This window comes from Oryzias latipes, chromosome 11 (assembly GCF_002234675.1).
Source record: "Oryzias latipes chromosome 11, ASM223467v1".
Taxonomy (NCBI): Eukaryota; Metazoa; Chordata; class Actinopteri; order Beloniformes; family Adrianichthyidae; genus Oryzias; species Oryzias latipes.
This window is the reverse complement of record NC_019869.2, coordinates 11,644,658-11,665,081: the sequence shown is the minus strand read 5'-3', so window position 1 is coordinate 11,665,081 and position 20,424 is coordinate 11,644,658. Positions and strand designations below refer to the sequence as shown.

Here is a 20,424-nt window from a genome sequence, read left to right as displayed (position 1 = left end):
AAAATATTATTTTGAAAATATAAATGCTGGTCTAAATTCAGACTTTACCTTGAAACGACAGCGTCCCCTAGCGTTTAAAAAAGAACACGATTTCCCGCAGTTCTGTAAATGACCGCAGGATGGCAGTGTGTGCACATATTCTGGAGAGTGTGGGCACGCGCACGAGTGCGCGCGGGAGTGTGAGTGTAAGACAGAAAAAAAGGCAGAAAGAGTCAGATAGATTACAGATGTGCATCAAAGTCGACTCTTGGAAATCACATGGTGCTTCCTGAGCAGACTGGGGTGCGTTAGCTTTCAATAATCCGCGTGCTGGTTGGCTGAACGGCTCCCATCTCTTCATTGTCAAAAAGAAAGTCATCGCACTCCCCATCGAGGAGGAGGAAGAGGAGGAAGGGAGTGCATCGCCTTTGCTGCTTACGAGCTAAAGGTCTATAGAAAGCAGCCGGCACGCGGACCGGAAAGGCGGGCTGTGCAGACGCTGGACTACGGCGCAGCAATGATGGGCAAATCTGTGAAAGACGTTGACAGATACCAGGCTGTTCTAAACTCTTTACTGGCGCTGGAAGAGAACAAATTCTGCGCCGATTGCGAATCCAAAGGTGGGTGTTTTCCTATATGTTCCCTCCCTCAGCCTTATCCCCGTTCATTCCAGCTGAGAACCCCAGCATGAGTCGACCTTCTCGCTCGTTTACTACCGGGGAATGCTGCATTTCATGCACCGGTTCTCCACCAATTAGGTTGTACTATGGTAGAGACGGGGCCACATCCTCACACTGGAGAGGCATGCGGTTACATCATGCCAGAAACACACAAACAGGATCGTGTTCAGATGTTTTCATTGAGAGAACTTCTCATTTTGAAGAGTACAAATAGATAGTCATATAACCAACTACAGTCATAACACCAAATAGTAGAATCCTTGTTGGAGAATTTCTCGAACCCAAGTAGGAAACTGGAGTGGAGTCAGACAGAGACAGACATGTGCTGACTTTCAGTCGCCCTGAACAGATTGTTCCTGCCGGATACTAGAGATATGTTAATACTGCACTAGGGATGCAATGATTCCTTTCCCTCACAGTTCGGTTCAAACCTCAGTTTTTGGGTTCGAATCGATATGATTTGTGTGTTACAACACAACAATCCCTTTAAAAAATTAATAATAATAAGGAACTAACAAGCTAACAGTGAACAATAAATCCTTCTTAAATGTAGAACGTGTTTGACACTTTCATTGTAACATACCGGTATGCCGTAACGATACAACGATTCGCCTTCCCATTGATTCGGTTCAACGGTGCAGCATTCGGTTTGGTTTTAAACCAACAATTATGACACCTCTAGTCTGTACTGCACCTGGAATATTCAGCTATTATGCTGGCAAGTGGATGGAAACAAGGCTAAACTGGTTTATATCAGTATTGGATGAATCCTCCATTGGGGATGAGATAAATGCATAGATCAGGACAGTTGTAATGATTACGATTTGGGTTCATCTGTGTCTTCCGGCACAAAGAGACTGGTGTCATCAGTTATGTGCCGTATCGGCTTCACCATATTGCTGGGTAAACGTTGGTGTATTGGCTCCAAACACTGAAGCCAAAGCACAAGATTTTTCAAGTTCTCATTGCCTGCGCAATAAATCATACATTGTCAATGCGATATCAACCTGTGCTACACTCGTTTCGCAAAAGATAGCTTAAGTTGCGATAAGCGCTCGTATTAAATGTATGCGCACACGCTAAACAATGTCATGGCAGTTTTGAAGTATTTATGAAATCAAATTTTGCCCTTAATGCCACATTCACACTGTGCCCGGAAATGTACATGCGAGCGACAACTTTAATTTGAAAGTCTATGTAAATGCACGTATTTGCACGTTTTGGGCTTCAGAACTCTTGCGTTAAAGCAGCGCAAATTAAGTTTATAAGTCAATTTATACCAATTTACAGGATTTGCACCACTTCAACATTTCACACCAAGCCTCTTGACTGAGTATATGCGCTAGTATACGTTAGTGACAGACCAGTGTGAAAACTGCTAAAATAGTGTTCAAAAAGCTACGCTCAGCATGTTCCATCCTGAACACGCCACGCATACCCGGTGCGTACGTAGCATTACACATTTGACCAATCAGATGGACTCCTTCATGTCGTTGAACAAATCGAATGGTCTTTTAAAGTAGATGCCCGCCTCCCATGTAGACATGGGTCATTAGGAGTTAAAGCTATGTTGACTTTTACTTAAATAAAACCATTGCAGAGAAATGGACGTAGTATATTTGTTGTTTTTTAGTTTAGCTATTTGTTCATATATCAAAAGTCATATCATCTTCGCAATTTTGTTCAGTAATATCACAAATCGCTAACTTCTGTCATATCGTGCAGCCGTACTGGTATTTCTTTCTTTTTACCTTTCTAATGATCATTTTTACTGTAATATATATGTATGTGTATATATATATATATATATATATATATTCACTAGAGGTCATATATATATATATATATATATATATGACCTCTAGTGCATATATGTATGTATATATATATATATATATATATATATATATATATATATATATATATATATATATATATATATATATATATATATATATATATATATATATATATATATATATATATATGTATATACACACATACACACGCACACACATATGTGTGTGTGTGTATGTGTTTGTTTTCTACCTTATTCTCTGTTCAAATGAATGAATTTGCCTCACACTTTGTCAGAGAAATACTTCAGCTTTGTCAAATAATGGAACACCCACAGAGAAGGCCAACGATTCATGGAAATCACTGCAGGCTGTCACTTACTCAGACATGCTGGGATTACGCAACAACAATGTTTGAGAGTCATGTTTCCTGAGTTACATGCCTTTAAAACACAGCTTCTGCGTTGATGCTGACTGGTGCACATTATAGGGTAAAGCTAAGAGGCTGTCGCTGAAGCCTATATTTCGTTTTTAGATTTTAAAATTAGGGGCAATGAGAAAAATGGAGCTTTTCTTTTTCATGTGCGGACGGTTGTGGGACATAAAAATAGATTATGTCAACACAAAAAAAAAGAGCTGTTGCAAAGACATACAAATACGGATAAAAAGTTTTTTTGACCTCAAGTGCAAGGTTTTTTTAGTCCAAATGATTCAAGTCTATTAGTGTGCTTAATGTTAATTTGTGTATTTTTATCTACATGTCCAGCTTTGACCTTTGTTCGTTTCAATTCCAAAAAAAAAAATGTGGGCACTAATACCTGTCTCACCACCATTTCAACGTGGGGTTGACTGTTTCCCTCTAAATAATCTAAAGCCAGTTCTATTACTTACGCAAGCCTTAGTTACATGCAACTGGACGGAGGTTGACCTGTACGGGTTTTGCGGATTTTTGGGTTGTCTGGGTTCGGTGGAGGATTGTAGGGAGGAACGATTGCTTTCTTAAAAGTGGAGTGTCTTTCAATTCCCTTGAGGCTCGTATGGCCACCTTAAGCAGTGTTATGATAAAAGAACGTACCATTGTCGTGTCGTGTCGAGGTAGATGCATTGTATTTGTAAGGATAATTTAAGTTGCATGCACTTATGACATACAATCCAGTTTTGGGTCACAGTGGAAGCAGTCAATGCAATAATGCAAAGATCTATAGATCCCTTTCTAGCTGGTCTCAGGAGAATACTAAGGCATTTGTAGGCTGGCAGAGAAATATAATTTCGCCAGTATGTTTAAGGGCTTCAAGGCTCCTCTTGTTGGTGAAGCAGCTCCATTCTGAGCTCCTTCGTGATGGCAAAGCTTCAAACCATTTTCTGAGAAACACCAGACGAGGAAGCTCATTTCATCACCTGATCTATGGGATTCTAACTAATTAGTTAGCAGTAAATGAGGATGGGTCCGAGTCGGCCTGAATAAACGTCGGAGCGAGCTTGTTGGAAGGCCACACCTCACTTGAAAATGGGCTCAGGAGAATCTGTCAATCAAACGTATCGCACGGGCATTGGGCCAACGGGCACCACATGCTTTTATTGAGGCATCTGATTGGTCAGATTGTAACTTGATAACTTCAACTGCAGAAAAAAAATATAATGAAAACAATCCGGATTATCAAGAAAATGTTTACTTGAGTTTAAAGAAGTTTTCTTGAGGGCACTCTCTTGGCTCTCAAGCATCTGGAGAAAAAAAATATGAGAAACAGATACTAAGCTAAACTGTGATCGTGCCGGTCCCGAAGAAAACACACGTCTCAGCGATGAACGACCTTAGACCCGTGGCTCTCACCCCTGCAGCAATGAAATGTCTGGAAAAGCTGGTTCTGTCCCACATCAACTCCCTGGTCGACGAATCAGTAGACCCCCACCAGTTCGCCTACCGCCCCAACAGATCAGCAGAAGATGCGTTGGCACTGGCACTTCACTCCACCCTGCAACATCTGGACACCAAGAACACGTACGCCCGGATTCTGTTCCTGGACTACAGCTCTGCCTTCAACACCATCAGGCCCCTGAAGCTGACTGATAAACTCGCAGAACTGGGAATACCAACACCCACCAGAAACTGGATCCTTGACTTTTCACTGACCGACCACAGGTGGTGAGGATGGGAAAGAAGGTTTCTGCTGAGCTGACAGTTAGCACCGGTACACCACAGGGGTGCTGCCTCAGTCCAAAGCTCTTCTCACTTTACACCCATGACTGCAGCTCCCCCGACTCCAACAACATCATCATTAAGTATGCAGACGACACAACCGTCCTCGGCCTCATCAGAGGAGGGGACGAGTCTGCATACAGAGACCTCGTGCACAAGATCACCATCTACGGAGAGGACAACGACCTTGTTCTCAACATAGAGAAAACAAAAGAGATAATCGTGGACTACAGAAGGAAAGCACCGCCACATCAACCGCTCATCATCAACGGGACTGTGGTGGAGCGGACCGTCTGCCACCGGTTCCTTGGTCTGCAGATCACAAACAGCCTCAGCTGGGAAAAAAACACTGTTGCCACAGTGAAGAAAGCCCAGCAGAGGCTGTACTTCATCAGGCTGCTGAAGAAGGCCGGTCTCAAGCGCCGGACCCTCACCCAAGCCTACAGGGGGCTTGTGGAAAGCATCCTCACAAGCGGACTAACAGCCTGGTTCGGTAACACCACCTTAAAAGAGAAGAAGATGCTGCAGAGGGTCATTAATACAGCTGGAAAAATTATAGGTTGCAACCTTCCATCCATGGACACCATCTACAAACAGCGCTGCAGGAGGAGAGTGACTAAGATCATCAGAGACAGACACCACCCTGCTCATGGACTGATCCAATGCGTGGACTCAGGCCACAACCTCAGGCGTCGCAGGCCTGAAAGCATCCACGCACACACCACATGCTTCCACAACAGCTTCTTCCCAACAGCAATCCGAATGCTGGCAAAGGACATCAGAGAGGGAAGACTGGACTAAATTACTAAGTGCAATAAACAATGATATGTGCAATAATTCTATGTGCAATAATGCTTCTGTACAGATTGGGTCTCTGCAATATTCATTATCATATTTTACTGATATTTATATTTTTATACACCATGTAAATTTGTTGTCTAATTTTGACTTTTAACTTTATTCTATTTATTTTTATTTTCTTTATTATTTCTTCTTCAAATTTTTCTTTTGGTGGCGCAGTGGTTAGCGCTCTTGCCTCACAGCAAGAAGGCCCCCGGTTCAAGTCCCGGCTGGGGGACATGAAAAACAATATCAATGGGGGACCTTTCTGTGTGGAGTTTGCATGTTCTCCCCGTGCATGCGTGGGTTTTCTCCGGGATCTCCGGCTTCCTCCCACCGTCCAAAAACATGCTACATAGGTTGATTGGCAACTCTAAATTGTCCATAGGTGTGAGTGTGAGAGTGAATGGATGTGTGATTGAGGATATTCCACCCTGCGACAGACTGGCGACCAGTCCAGGGTATCCCTTGCCTTCGCCCAAGTGGCCGGGATAGGCTCCGGCAACCCCGTGACCCCGAAAGGGAATAAACGGTTAAGAAGATGAATGAATGAATGAATTTTTCTTTTGTCCTTTTTTAACTTATCCTGACATGAGAGATGCCAAAGAAAAATTCCGATGTACCGCATGTGCAAACGGCAATAAAACTTGAATCTTGAATCTTGAATCTAAGCTCTCTCGGGAGCAAAGATGAACCATCCAGACTGTGAGCAGAGACAAGCACAAAGGCCAAAGTAATGCACTGTAATGTAACAGTATGTGTAGTGCAGATGTGCATGTACATTTATTGATTGATTTGGTCCATTTCAAGCATTCTGAGCAAAACAAAAGACAAAAATAAAACATGTAAATGTTTAAAATTCTTTTCATTAATCAACTAAAGTTATTATTACACTATTCTTGAAATGATTATTACTGCGGCTGGGTTGAAAAAAAACGATGAGTCGATCTGAATCAATCCAAGCTTAATTGATCAATAATCGATCCATAAAAGTAGAGATTGATCTTTTATGTCTTTCCTTTTCCAGTCACCTCTCGTAATATTTTGTAAGATTTGGCAATATCCAGCTTTAAAACAATCATAATGAACAACTGCAAAACTGCTAGACAGTTTACAAAATACAACCAGAAGGTTCATGGAACATTACTGATACATACATCCACTGCGTGGTTTAACAATAACAGCAGTAAAGCCAAAGTCTGCTAGCTTGGTGCTAACATATAATGGAATTTCCCATTGGACGGCTAATGCTAATACTGGGTGGACCTCAAACATATATTCCTGACTAAAAGAACAGTTTTGGATTTTCCAAATTCTTAAGGAAACTTTTTTAAAGTAACCATTTGTGGTCTACAGCACAGTTTTTTTGCTCAAATCTTCTGGAATAAAGTGTAATGTCATAGCGGGAGCTTCACCTAATGGCCAAACTGAAATGAAGATTTCTTAACAATCTGTACATTTTTGTTGGAGCTTCTCCATTTGAGAAATCATGTAACACTGTATGGTGTTAACAATCTCATTGGTATATTATATCACTAATACATTTTATAGTATGTGAACTGTATATACTGATATACTGATTATTATTGTATTCCTATAGAAATATGTCTAATTTTGTAAAGCATGTAAATTCAAAATAAAATAAAAATGAATCGATTCATCATTTTGGTGAATCGAATCAAATCAATTCTGGAAAATATTGTTGATATCCATTCCTAATTATTACCCATCACACGTCAAGTAACAAGTGTGTAATACTCAATGATTATAATCATACATCAGAAAACAGACAAGACTTCAGAGATTACTACTTCCTAGAAGGAAAACCTATCGTAAATTATTTAAAGAAAGAAATGTGGGACAAATAAAAGAACAAAACAAACTATTCTGCATTCATATGTTCTGATTTAACATGAACAAAAATGTTCTTTAGTTTCAATACTTTCTCACACTTCCATCCATCTGTGCACTAAACAGGGTTGTGGTCATCCATAATTTGATGTGTATGCAGTATAGACCAAATCTGCATTTAACAGTATAATACACTGCTGCTTTTACCTGATGGTATGTTTCAAAGTGGAACTGATGACAGCATCTAATGTGATGATGGAAGCCCAGACCAGATGTGACGGGCAGACCTTGTTCTTCATGTAAACAACCCATCAAGCCACGATTCATTTTCTGAATGAACTGTTACACCTCCACCGCTGCATGATTCATGAAGAAATGTTGTAATTAGGTTTTAGATCCAATTAGCTATAGTCACGCTTATTTTGTGGTTGCAGTCAAACCAGTTTGATTGGATATCAGCAGCATGTAATACAAGAATTCACTTATGATCTAAGAAGGTAACACAAAGCGATAGGAACGTCGGTAACAGAGACAGGCCCTCGTGATCTTTTATTGATTTATGAAATAACCCCCAGGTTAATTATTAGATAATGACAGGAGGACAAACAGTGGCAGAGTTTGAACAGTAATTATTTAGGATGGGCTCAAAGTCTGGTGATCTCAGGGTCTAACTTGTTTTTGTCATAACTATTGCTGGGATGCACAGTGCTAGGTTTGGGTTACCTTTTAATGAGATAAGAATAAAAATTAACTTACTGCATTTTCACAATAAGGTACGTTGGCCGAGAACCGCCATTGCAGCAAAAAAAAAAAAAAAACTGCAAACAAAAAGAAAAATGAAATGCAAATAAAAAAGGGGGAAATGCAAATAAAAAATAAACGCTGCAAATGATAACCGCCATCACAGCAAAAAAGAAAAAGAACTGGTGCAAAAAAAAGAAATGAAATGCAAACATAAAAAAAGCGATGCATCTACGAAAACGGCTGCAAATAAAAGGAAAGCCTTAATGGAAGTGACATGACCACGAAAGTGACACCACAACAGATCTGGGGTCAGTTTGCAGAATGTTCACCAGAAGTGGACGGGCTTTTGCTACACACACCGCTGGGAAAAGAAGGAAGAATACAGGAGTATGAATCGGAAACTGAACGAGAAAGTGAAGTAAGTGAAAATGTTGGTGTTGAATGTTACTATGTGTAATTTTGATGTTATTTGGTTTAGCGAGAGGTAGCCCTAGGTTTTATTCCGGTTATTGTTAGCTTCGGCTGATATGCAGACACACACAGTCCAGTGTACAGAAAGACCACTAATGAAGCTGTGTTCACGCAGAACGCGAATGATTCACGGGCAAATGTGCGTCTTCCGCCTCTCCTTTGCCACGTGGCAAAGTCTCTGCTGGCCGTCAGTCTAAAAAATGTGTTTCAGAGCTTGTAGCTACTAGCTTCATACACATGTGGGAGAAGCTTTAAGCTAATGTTTTTAGCCTGATGGCTACATGGTGGAACGACGCTGAAGTTGGCTTCCGATTCACAGCTTTTGGGCTTTGGGAGGGCACTAAAGGAACATTCCACTGCATTTTTTGCACTATAATCAGCTAAAACGGGGTCCTGTTCAAAAACCACAGGACCTGGACTGCTGAAACTTGGATTAGATTATGCATTTGATTCTAAAGAATACATTAAACACAGTTTCCGATCTGTGAAACCTTTACCTGATTTGTGAAAATCTGAAATAGTATAATAAAAGCGTAAAACGCAATAAAAATCATCCCATAATTATCATCCTAAATTTTAATAAAGGTGGTTTGTATTGTCAATTTTTTTCTATCTACTTTTAGAAGATGACAGTGCCGTGACCCTGGCGGAGGTGTTATTGTTGCTGCAGGTGTGCCACGTGTTCCTCATGCTGGAATGAGTCCTCTGCCACGCCTTCACTTCCTATCTTCCTCAACATCAAGATTACCAATGGCGAATACCTGTGCCAACATTTTGAAGATTCCTCTTTTGGACTCCTATAGTGCCTGTAAAGCCAAGATGGACTTTGGAATCAATCAAGAAATCAAGAATTCCCCTGGCTTTGGGTGCTTTTAGACCAATGATTTTTTTTTGGGTAAAAGTTAATGTTGCCACACCCGGTTAGATTTCAGGGCTACAATATTTGTTATACTTTCTGTAGTTGTACTGCAACATTTTTTTATATAATACTTTCTGTAATAAAAAATACTGGACTACAGACATTTTTGTAAAGTTTTTTTCAGGCACAGAAATCTTTGTTTGACACATGAAATGACAGGAGAGAGGAAAATGAGATATAGCTCATACCATACACAAAAAGGTTGTATTACTTTAGCTCTGAGTGCCCAAATCCAGGTCTTGAGAGTCTGCTTCCAGCTGGTTTTGGGATCCCCTGGTTTAGTTACAATGCCAAGACGTCCCTAAAGGTTTTACAGACCAGCCATGTTTTTTAGGGTGATGTAGTTCTCAATAGCTGATTTCCACTGCAAAGAAGCTCTTAGACCACTCTGTTGTTGTCGTTCTCCAAAGAGGGTTTCATGCTCATCCCCACCAGGAGTTGCTGGCACTGGCAAGATGCTGGTGATGTGGTTCAAGGTTTGGTCAGATGCCTGGAAACCGCAATTGCTCCCATCAAATCTACGAGAAAGTACAGAAAAACGTTCATACTGAGCAACACATCAAAAAAGTTTAGCCTTGTTAATTTTTGTAGTTTCATTGTCATTCTAATTAATTCTGTCCTCAAAGTAGCAACTGGAGTGTAGTTCAGTCTTCTGGTCAGGCCTGCATCTTTTTATCTTCATTCTAGATTGCTAAGACTGACTGATATGTTGTGTTTTGTTTTCAGTAAGTCGACTATTATTTCATAACTATGGCCCTCTGTGAAATATTTTTGGATAAGTCCATCAAGTGAAGTAGCTTCTTGATCTAAGGGTTTAAAAGGAGGACACTATTTTAGAGGCTGACTGATGAACTGCATATTATTTTTTACGATTTTTTACAGAGGTGAATAAGATTGTTTCCATTATCATATGGGTGTGACATGATAGTGATTTGAGTTCTTGGGGAATCTAACAATTCAATGTAAAATTGATGAATTGAAAATGTCTGTATATTTAAGTAAAATATTACATTCAAACAAGTATAATAGTTGGAAATAAATAATAATAAGGAAATAAATTACTTGAGTAAGATATGTTTTTACAGAGATGAGTCTGGGGCAGCTCCAGGATTTTTTTTTTTACTGCAAAAGCTTAGAGGTTTCTAAATGACTGTTAGGAGTAGCTAATTCATTTTCCTGTCAAATTACAATTCAAAGAAGGAAAGTAACAGGGATGCATATTCATACGAGTCATATGATTAACAGTAAAAAAAATGCACCTTCATCTTGAAAACTCTTTAGAAAACGTGACAAAGCGTCTGCCAGGCTGCTAGCAGCCCGGCAGCTGATGGAGCTGATGGAGCTCCGTCGCTCATGAACCCTGAATGAATGACGTGAATGGCAATGTTCTTGTAGAACTCTTCATAATAAATGACCATGATCTTTCAACACCACCTGCGTCTCCCACGCATTGTAATCGAGATATGATAAACACAGACACCGGTCCATTATGTAGCCATCAGGCTAAAAACATTAGCTTAAAGCTTCTCCCACATGTGTATGAAGCTAGTAGCTACAAGTTCTGAAACACATTTTTTAGACTGACGGCCAGCAGAGACTTTGCCACGTGGCAAAGGAGAGGCGGAAGACGCACATTTGCCCGTGAATCATTCACGTTCGGCGTGAACACAGCTTCATTAGGGGTCTTTCTGTACACTGGACTGGGTGTGTTTGCGTGTTAGCCGAAACTAACAATAACCGGAATAAAACCTAGGGCTACCTCTCGCTAAACCAAATAACACGTTCAGTTTCCGATTCATACTCCTGTATTCCTCCTTCTTTTCCCAGCGGTGTGTGTAGCAAAAGCCAATCCACTTCTGGTGAAGATTCTGCAAACTGACCCCCGATCTGTTGTGGCATATTTTCGTGGTGATGTCACTTCCGCTAAGGCATTCCTTTTATTTGCAGCCGTTTTCATAGATGCATCGCTTTTTTCTTTTTTTTTGCATCGCTTCTTTTTTCTTTTTTGCTGTGATGGCGGTTATTATTTGCAGCGTTTATTGTTTTATTTGCATTTCCTCTTTTTTATTTGCCTTTTATTTTCTTTTTGTTTGCAGTTGCTTTTTTTTGCTCCTCTTTTATTTTTTGCTGCAATGCCGGTGTGGGTACCGGATGTTCTCGGGTTGCCGGATGTTCTCGGGGTCCTTCAGGGTCCTTCGACCAATGATGACGTCACACTATTTGATTGGCTGTAAGTTGCCATGACCAATGAGTTAACGTCGCAAAGTTTTTTTAAAAACTTTATTGACAATTGCGGTATCATACATTAACAATGACATTAACGTTAACAACGAACAATAACGATGTAATCAATATTGCCTCGAAGATCAGTCACCATTGCCAAATATAACATATTGACATTGAAAATAAACAAAAGAGGGGAAAAAAAGAAACAATGAACATAACACACAAATAAATACAAACACAAGTAAAATAAAATAAAGGAACATAGAAAAAATCTGAGTAGTCTAATACTAGTTAAGTTAGGGGTACTCGTGAAGTTTGTATTTCTGAACAAAACTAAGCAATTTCAAGCCATTCTTCTTTTTCATATAATGAAGTGATTGAAAGCAAAAACAGAGCTCTTTATTAAATGTTATAAAAGTGATTTGGTCTTCAAAACTTGACCTCACCAAGATGGCGGTGCTCTCCTCCCATGAGGAACCACGTGATGTCTCGTCTAGTGATATAACTCATTTGAAGGACCCTGAAGGACCCCGAGAACATCCGGCAACCCGAGAACATCCGGTACCCACACCGGTTCTCGGCCACCGTAATAAGGGACACTTAAAAGCCTGAATTATTTTCAATAACAGCAGGAGTTATCAGGAGCTTCTTCTATATGGATTAATTCTGGTTGTGTTTACTGATGTTAAAGTGGTTTTGAGAGATACAGGGCGTTCTGTCAAAATGTCAGTGTTTGTTTATGAATTGCAAACAAGGTTGGGTGTTATTGTAAATATGCTAATGCAGCTAACTTGTAGCAGTGTGGGACTGTGTTTTTTTATGTAACTAATAAGGTTGGGAGTGAGCATCGTCAAAGTTAATGTTTGTTTTAGCGATATCAGTCTGTTTTTTTACCTCTTGCAAACAAGTTGGGAGTTACAGTTATTGGTAATGGGGCTAACATGGAGTGTGTTAGGAACAAGTTCTAGACTTACCGTGAACACAGCTAATAAAGTCTGACTGACTTATAGATTTATCTCTGGGTGTATTCAGACTGGAAAAACCATTTGGTCTGGACCCAGTCCGCTTAATTTGGTCCAAATTGAGTCCTGAACCTTGCGTTTGGTCTGTATTCAGTCTCCCCTCAAGGGGACTTTTCTGTTCCGGACTAAAGCTTGTAAACAAAACCATATGACCAAAGATCTCTTAACTCATTGGTCAGGAATTACAAGGGCGGGGCAAAGCTACTAGAGGAAGAAGTTATGGAAGTCCTACGCTTTGCATTCCTTGTTGTGATAATTCGCCTTTTCAAACTTTATAGTTTGCTGACCAATTTTAAACGCATGTATCATTGTCAGGCTCAACACTTTTTACTGGCTTTTTGGTGTGCTGCAGGGTGATTATTGGCCAGAATGCACCTAAGAAGGTACACTGATTAGTGTTTATGATATGTAGATTGTTGGGAAATTAATGAAAAGCCATGTGTATCATGTTAAAAGTTATTCTGATGAGTCTGAAATCACATTTCAATGTGTTGCTTCGTCTCATCGTTGTAGTTGCATGGCATTTAGAGAGAATTCTGTTAAGGAACTACAAGGTAGCTTTTAGGGTGACGTAACAGCAGCGCATGATACACAGCAGAACATGTAAGAATTGTTTTCAGTGGTGTTAAAATAAACATTCTAAGTAAGGAGTTAGACCCTTTTTTCAGTTTGATAACACGACAATGGTCCTTGACATTTGTCCGTGGCTCATTTGTTGCTTCATTCCTACTCTGTTTACTTTGGCTACGGTGGCCATTTTGGTTCAGTTTTTCAGCTCCGAGAACGATTGCATTCAGACAGGAATGTCAGAGGGAATCAAAGCTCAGTCCGATTGGAAACGAACCGAGACCACCTCCAAAGATGGGTCAGAGAGCAGTTCCAGGTCCGAGACCAGGGTCCACTTGGGTGTATTCATACTGGAAATTTGTTCCAGATTATCGAAGAAAAAGAACTCTGGTTCACTTTAAGCAAACCAAATGTGTCCAGTCTGAGTACAGCCTCTAAGACATTAGTTCAAAATAGACCATTTATTGACTGCTCCATTTTTCACCTGCTCATGATTCACAACGATTTGAATAGAGAAATACTCAAAAAGGCAATTTCGTTTTATATATGTCCTTCATCAGGTAAATGGCACAAAAACATGTGAAAAGCACCAAAAACATGATTTTCATCAGAGTGGGTCTAAGTAAGCTATGCAACAATTTGCTGAAATCCTACAGACAAATCTCAGTTATGACCTTTTTTATGGTCAGAATAAAATGAATGAATACTGTGGTCTTAGAAGGAGGCACGTGATTGACCTAAAGAGCAGTTCCTCACATGCATCCTCATCTTTCGTCCTTCCGTTTGCCTTTATCAAGGCCGGCGTTTAGCCATATGGCTCGCAATGACGTTTGGTCTAATCTGGTTTGTCTTCATCTGCTTTTATCACCTTCATTGAGGAGGAAGACGTGGTGGGATGTATGGGTGCAACGTGTTTTCTTCAACGAGTACAGTCATTGCAAATCACCTCTGTTCTAATCCAACAGCGGTAAAACTGTGTTTCCAAACTTCCTGTCTCTTTAAGACAGTACTTTTACAACTTCCTCAAAAAAGAACCGCATTTACTGCTGTGTGGTAAAAATAAACCTGGAGAGATAAGAGGATGAGGCAGGTGCATTGTCCGCTCTCAACGGGCAAGTTGGTGTTTGCACGTCTGCTCATTTGTGTGTAGGTTTTAGCAAGCATCAAAGCCCTTTTATTGGCTCAATTGTGCTCTTGTTTACGTACTTGGTTGCCATGGAGATTTCACCTGGCGGGGTCATGCTTTATCCTCTGCTGCAGCCTCCACCAGGAGCTCTCAACCGTTTCCTCTGCTCACGCCCCTTTAATCTTATCCAATCACAACACAGCAGGGATTTCTCTTAAAGAGAGAAGCTGATTGGCTGGCTGAAAAGGAGTTTAGGAGTTGGTCCCAGGAACAGTTGGCACAGTGGGAAAAGTGCAGCTAGCTCTCTAATACAGTTGTACAACTGTACAAAGAAACTTAAAGGGTCCTTAAATAAGCTGCCAATTATATTTTATCTAACAGTCTTGATCTTTAAATTCTGGATAACAACATTAAATTATAATAAATGATCATGTAATTCCATTTGTTGTTCTATTATGAGGATGCAGGAAAAGTTATTATATTTTAATTAATATTAAAAAAAACACATTTAACCTAAACTATTTTTACAAGAAAGCTTTTAAAAAGGTTAGCAATTTTAAGCATCTGACTTAAATTGTTTGAAGGATTTACGCATGGGACTATACTACTTTGAGGCACATCTAGCATTAGAAAACGGTTAGTGACATTTGAAAATTTCTTTCCAATATCCCCCCAAAAAAGAAAATATTTTAAAAAACAAAAAGACTGTCCCTGCGACAGATTGGTGACCTGTTCAGGGTGTCCCCTGCCTTCGCCCACAAGTGGCCGGGATAGGCTCCAGCAGCCCCGTGACCCTAAAAGGGACAAAAAGGAAGAAGATGAATGAATACAGAATTTTAAATTGAAATGTAAATTTACATTTTTATTTGATGTTTAAATAAATAATTGGGTTTGCATCTTATCAAAAATGTATGTGTCTGTCCTTTACAGGCACTGAAAAAAGTTATGATTTTTTTTCCAAAAAAGATAATGTAATTTTGAAATAGAAATGCACCTAAAAAAGCACATTTTCTCGAGTACCTCCTTTTTTTTTTTAAACGGGAACCCCTCAAAACTAAAATGTGGCATCTCAAGGGACTAATCGACTAATCTAATATACCGTCACCAAGTATATATGAGGAGTGAATGAATAATGGACACGCTATAAGCTCTTTGAGCATCTGGAAAAGCGCAGATAAATCTAATTAATCAATTAATCCTGCTATTGCCTGAAAATGTTTAAACTAATAAGTTAATGGGCAGATAAATAACTGTTTACTCTGAATGTATAGATGCTGGACAATTAAACCTATAATGGTGCAATATTGATATGATTTATGAAGATTAGAAATTTCCATTCCCATTTTCTTAAATTCTGAAAAAGATAATCCAAGGAATGCTCCAGTCAAAAACAAGAAACATGTTGGTAGTAGCAGAATCAGCTTGTCCATGCTACTAAACTGCAGACAAAGCAAAAGTTTGCTTTTTATTTAAGTCATGAGTCATTTTTAAGATACTTCAAACAGAGTCAGCATCTGTCTTTACACATTTTTTTAAGTTATCAAGGCCAAACTGAGGCCAAATAAATGCTGTTTGGGTTTGTCACCCACTGCCGACATTTGTGCTTTGTAAAAACAAACAGAAAAAGTCTTCAGCAGCTGAAGCACGAACTGGAAAGCATTACAAGAGAAACTCTTATGACTGGACTTATACTGTTCAATATAACAAAGTGATGTAAGGTTGTGATAGACATGCTCAAACATCAACCCTTTACAAAAAGGAGCTGGTATTCTTTTCTCCCATTACACTTCTCTAAATTTGATATATTTCCTTTTTTTGTTTATTGTAGTATTTCAACGATTTTACATTGTACATCTCAACCACTTGTTGGGCAAAAATATTGTTTAAAAAAAAGAAAGTAGTATTTTTTTGCTTCCCTTTTAATGTGTTTTTCCTTTTTAACCCTCACCTGCACAGTAAGAGATTTGTGGATGCCTATAACACAGATGGTGGGTGTATGGTAGTGAATTATCAATGGCCGTCCATCTGCCAGTGGGTCACTGAATAGCTTTGGGGTTTCCAGACATGTTTGTGCCTGTGGCAGGAGGATGAGACGGTGCAGTGCAGTGTATGCTTGGAGAGGGAGAAGGAACGGCTGATGACCGAGGCTCTGAGGATTACTTCGGTGCATGCAGAGAGACCGTTTATCCTTGTGGGATATAGGCTAATAAGCCACATGCAGCTGCTCTTGCAGACGTGTACATCACTGAGCAGGAGCAAGTGGGTTGTTCTGAATTGTCAACTATGTTTACGAGATACTTTTGGCTCTTGTAAAAAGGGATGTTTACATTTGTGAGGTACACTGCAAGACCAAAATCTTACAAAAGTATAAAGACCCTTGTTTCAAGAAAGACTGTCTTATCTTTTGTCTTGCAAAAAAATTTTTTATCAAGAAAGTAAAACAATTGTAGCTTGAGAAAACATGTCTTATGCTATTTTCACACTAAACGCAGGCTCTTGGATGCACTCAGTGTTCACACTTGACTGTCACTACCCAAAACTAGCGCATGTACAGTTCAAGAAGCTTGATGGGATATGTTGAAGGGGTGTAAATCTGGTGACTCTTGCTTCAGGCTTTTTCTTTCAAAGCTCTATCCTGATATATGAACGATTTGGTGTCATAGAAAATCAGCCAGGCACAAACCAATAATTGCTCCTTCATGATCAATTTTCAAACAGTTGGTACTTCTATGAAGGAAAAAGTTCGCCATCCATACATCACCACCAAATCAGAGTCCCTTAGTACCAGTAGTTAAAGTTCAACCTGGTTAAACCTGCAACGCGCGTTCAGTGTCTGCAGGCTCTGTATGTAGAGCCCAAAAACGGACCTAAAAACTTGAACGTGAGAATTTTGAACGCGAAACGTGCATTAACATGCATTTATATTTTTTATTGGAAGTGGCTGCTTGAACTGCCGCTGCCGAAGCCATGTGATCATATTAGCAATATTTTTTCTCAAATAAGACTAAATGGACCATTTTTCTAACCCTATCAGAAGACATGGTGATTATTTAAAGAAAATCTGCCAATGGGGTAAGAATTTTGACTCCTTTCTTAGGGAACTGGTTTTGTGGTCTGCCAGCTTTTCTTAATGATGGAAACATTTCATTATAACCCTTTAAATGTGACTGTTTTGTGCTTCATAAAGCTGCTAAAGTCCACCTGGTGATGAAACAAAAACACTTGTGTGTCTTTCTTTCTTCTCCACCTCTAAAGTGCTTCAGCCTCCACATTTAGCAAACACACACAAACTCATTTTGGTCAGTGTGACTCATCATTCTGCTCTTTAAACCCTTTATTTTGACCATTTGATAAGATCAAAAGGCAGTTTGTTCACCACTATCACTTAGCTGCAGAGAAAAGTAAGCTTAAATGCCCCTCAGCTTCTTTCGTTCTTTCTTTAGTCTCTCCTTCCTTTTTTTTTAGACATCCTTGTCTCCTACTCTCTTCCAGCTATTTCTGTTAAAAGTGCGTGGAGGTGTGCTTTGTTGCTGGGAGTTCTCACACTGCTGGTGCACTGATTGGATCCATAAAGGTGATGCGATCTGTCACAGTAAATATCTACTTAAGTCCTGATTTGGCTCATTTAGCCAGTTAGCCCTCATGTTAATGGTATTAACACCCACTGAGAGCCTTTTGAAGGTGGAGAACTGTGGTTTCACCATGAGTAAACACAAACCAATCCCTTTCACAAAGGGGGACTTGAGGATAAGTTGATGATTAAGAGTGGCTTTTTGAAAATGTTGTGCCAGTAAACTAATAATTGCTCTTTAATTTAATGTTTGAAATCAATTATTATAGGAGTGTGGAAATAATTATTTGATTTGAGAATATTTTGTCATGGCTGTGAGGTTAGCTTGTTTTTGCATTGTTGGCGTTCCTGTTGGTATGTTTTTTCCAACTGCAGGTCTTAAGCTACGTTCGCACCGCCCTCAACGACGCGCGTTCAAGCGACAACTTCCATTGAAAAGTTTATAAACATGCATGTAAATGCGAGTTTCAGGCTTCCGCGTTTAAAAATCGTGTTCACAGGCTCAATATACAAAACACGTGACCGTTGAACACACATCGACAGTTAAACCAGGTGGAACTTTGAGCAATCAGTAGCCGCGTTTACATGGGCAAAAGTAATCGGAATGAACGCCTGATAGGAAAGAAATGCGTCATGTAAACGCGCCATTCGGAATACTCTGCCCCGATCAGACTCGTTCGGATCAGAATTTCTTTCCGATCGAGATAGGTGGGTTATACCGATCGTTTATCCGATCGTGGTGCATGTAAACGGTCATTCCGATCGTGTGTCACTACTGCTCTGGGTTACGTCATGCATAGATGGTGTTTCGCTGAGAGAAAGCTTTGGAGCGCATACGGGACCGACCAGCTGCTCTGCGGACGCTCCGCTCTCGCCCCGCTGGCTCTCCCCTCTCTTACACCCCTCACGAGGGAGATGCGGGGCAGGAGCGCTTCGTGCCCCCCGACGCTCACTCGGTCCACTGGCACCCGAGTGAGCAGAGCAGCCGGATTAATAATTTTGTGTCTGAGGAGGGGAGAATGCTTTTTTACGTGTGCGGTTTGTTGTTTTGTTATGTGTGGGAGAATTCAGACTGCGAGCCGTCCCGCCGCTCTGGGTTAGCAGCTGCAGGACTCAGCAGGAACCGTGTTCGAACAGAGCTCGGGCCGCTAGCTCACAGAGTGGCTTTTGGGCGGTCTGTGTGAACTTTTCAGAGCAGAAATAAATGTTGCTCAGTCCTTAAAAACTGTTCAAACAATCACGTGGATTTGTGTTTCCAGTTGTGTCCCGACAAAATAAAGGCTGTTGTTATTCCCACACATTTACGTGGAGCCAAGATGCAGATTGCTGCGTTACTCGCACGGTCCTGGATTTTGTGTCCATCAAGGCTAATTATGTTAGCCCGTGTTAGCCTGCCCTAACCCTTCTTCCAGCTTAATTCTTCCACAAAAAAAGCACTGACCACACGGATTTAATATAACGATGAGCAAACAGGCGCTTCATAATATTCATAACATTAATAAAAGCACGTTTGGAAGATCGTCTCGTATTACGGAGCTTCTGCACATGCTGTCTGTCTGTGACAACGGTTTGTTTACAATGGGACCTATTTCCTCATCCGGGTGATTTTACACTACTGCGCATGCCCAAATTATTCATTCCGACCGAAAGTGTGAGCCATGGGAACGTTTGTTCTAATCGGAAAAAGGTTTTCTGTTCCCATGTGCACGGGTGAATTTTAACCCGACCATTGATCCGATCAAGATATTCTGCCCATGTAACCGCAGCTAGTGTCTAGGTCTAGGTCAGTCTAAGTTTTGGTGGTGACGAGTGGATGGTGTCCCCTTTTAATTCACAGAAGTACCAACCGTTTGAAAATGGATCACGAAGGAGAAATTAATAATTGCGGTTTGTCTCTGACCGTAATTCTGTGACACCTAGTCTTTGATATGTTGGAAGATTTGCACCGCTTTGACATTTCACACCAAGCCTCTTCAAGCTATAATTGGCGGACATGCAATAATGAACAGTAGAAAAAGAAGAAGACGCCCCTCCTTGTTTGTCCAGTTTGAAAACCCCATATGCTAAACGCGTGTCACATGCTTTGTGTGAACGTAGCAATACTTTTGACACTTTTAAAAAACTGATTGCAATTTTAAAAGTTGACTTTTTGTTCACCCTCTTGTGATTAAGTGGCAGTTTTAGAAGGATGTCTCAATTCTTGTTGTTCATTGCTTTGCCAATAGTTTAGCCGGTTAGGTTGATACCACACAAATTGTGCATTTTGTGCTACAAACACCAAAATCCAGCGACCATTTTTAAAGACCCCATACACTCAATTGTTAAAAACTTATTTGATTTCTATTTGCTCCAGTCCCAACTATATGGGCTGTTAATGCACAAAATGCAGTCTTGGAACTTGAGGAATACCTACATCTATCTATCTATCTATCTAT

At 40.2% G+C, this 20,424-nt stretch overlaps 1 protein-coding gene across 2 annotated transcripts in view; it reads left to right on the top strand.

Moving 5' to 3' along the window:
- Positions 1-14: 14 nt before the first annotated feature.
- The window catches only part of LOC101174757 (stromal membrane-associated protein 2), a 36,288-nt gene continuing 15,878 nt past the window's right edge, over positions 15-20,424 (top strand). Inside the window, exon 1 of one of the 2 annotated variants that reach the window (XM_011480885.3) lies at positions 15-599. In XM_011480885.3, the coding sequence (XP_011479187.1) occupies positions 497-599 (103 nt within the window). In that variant the 5' untranslated portion in view covers positions 15-496. The remainder of the gene's footprint in view (positions 600-20,424) is intronic. The other variant, XM_011480884.3, reaches the window with a different exon arrangement.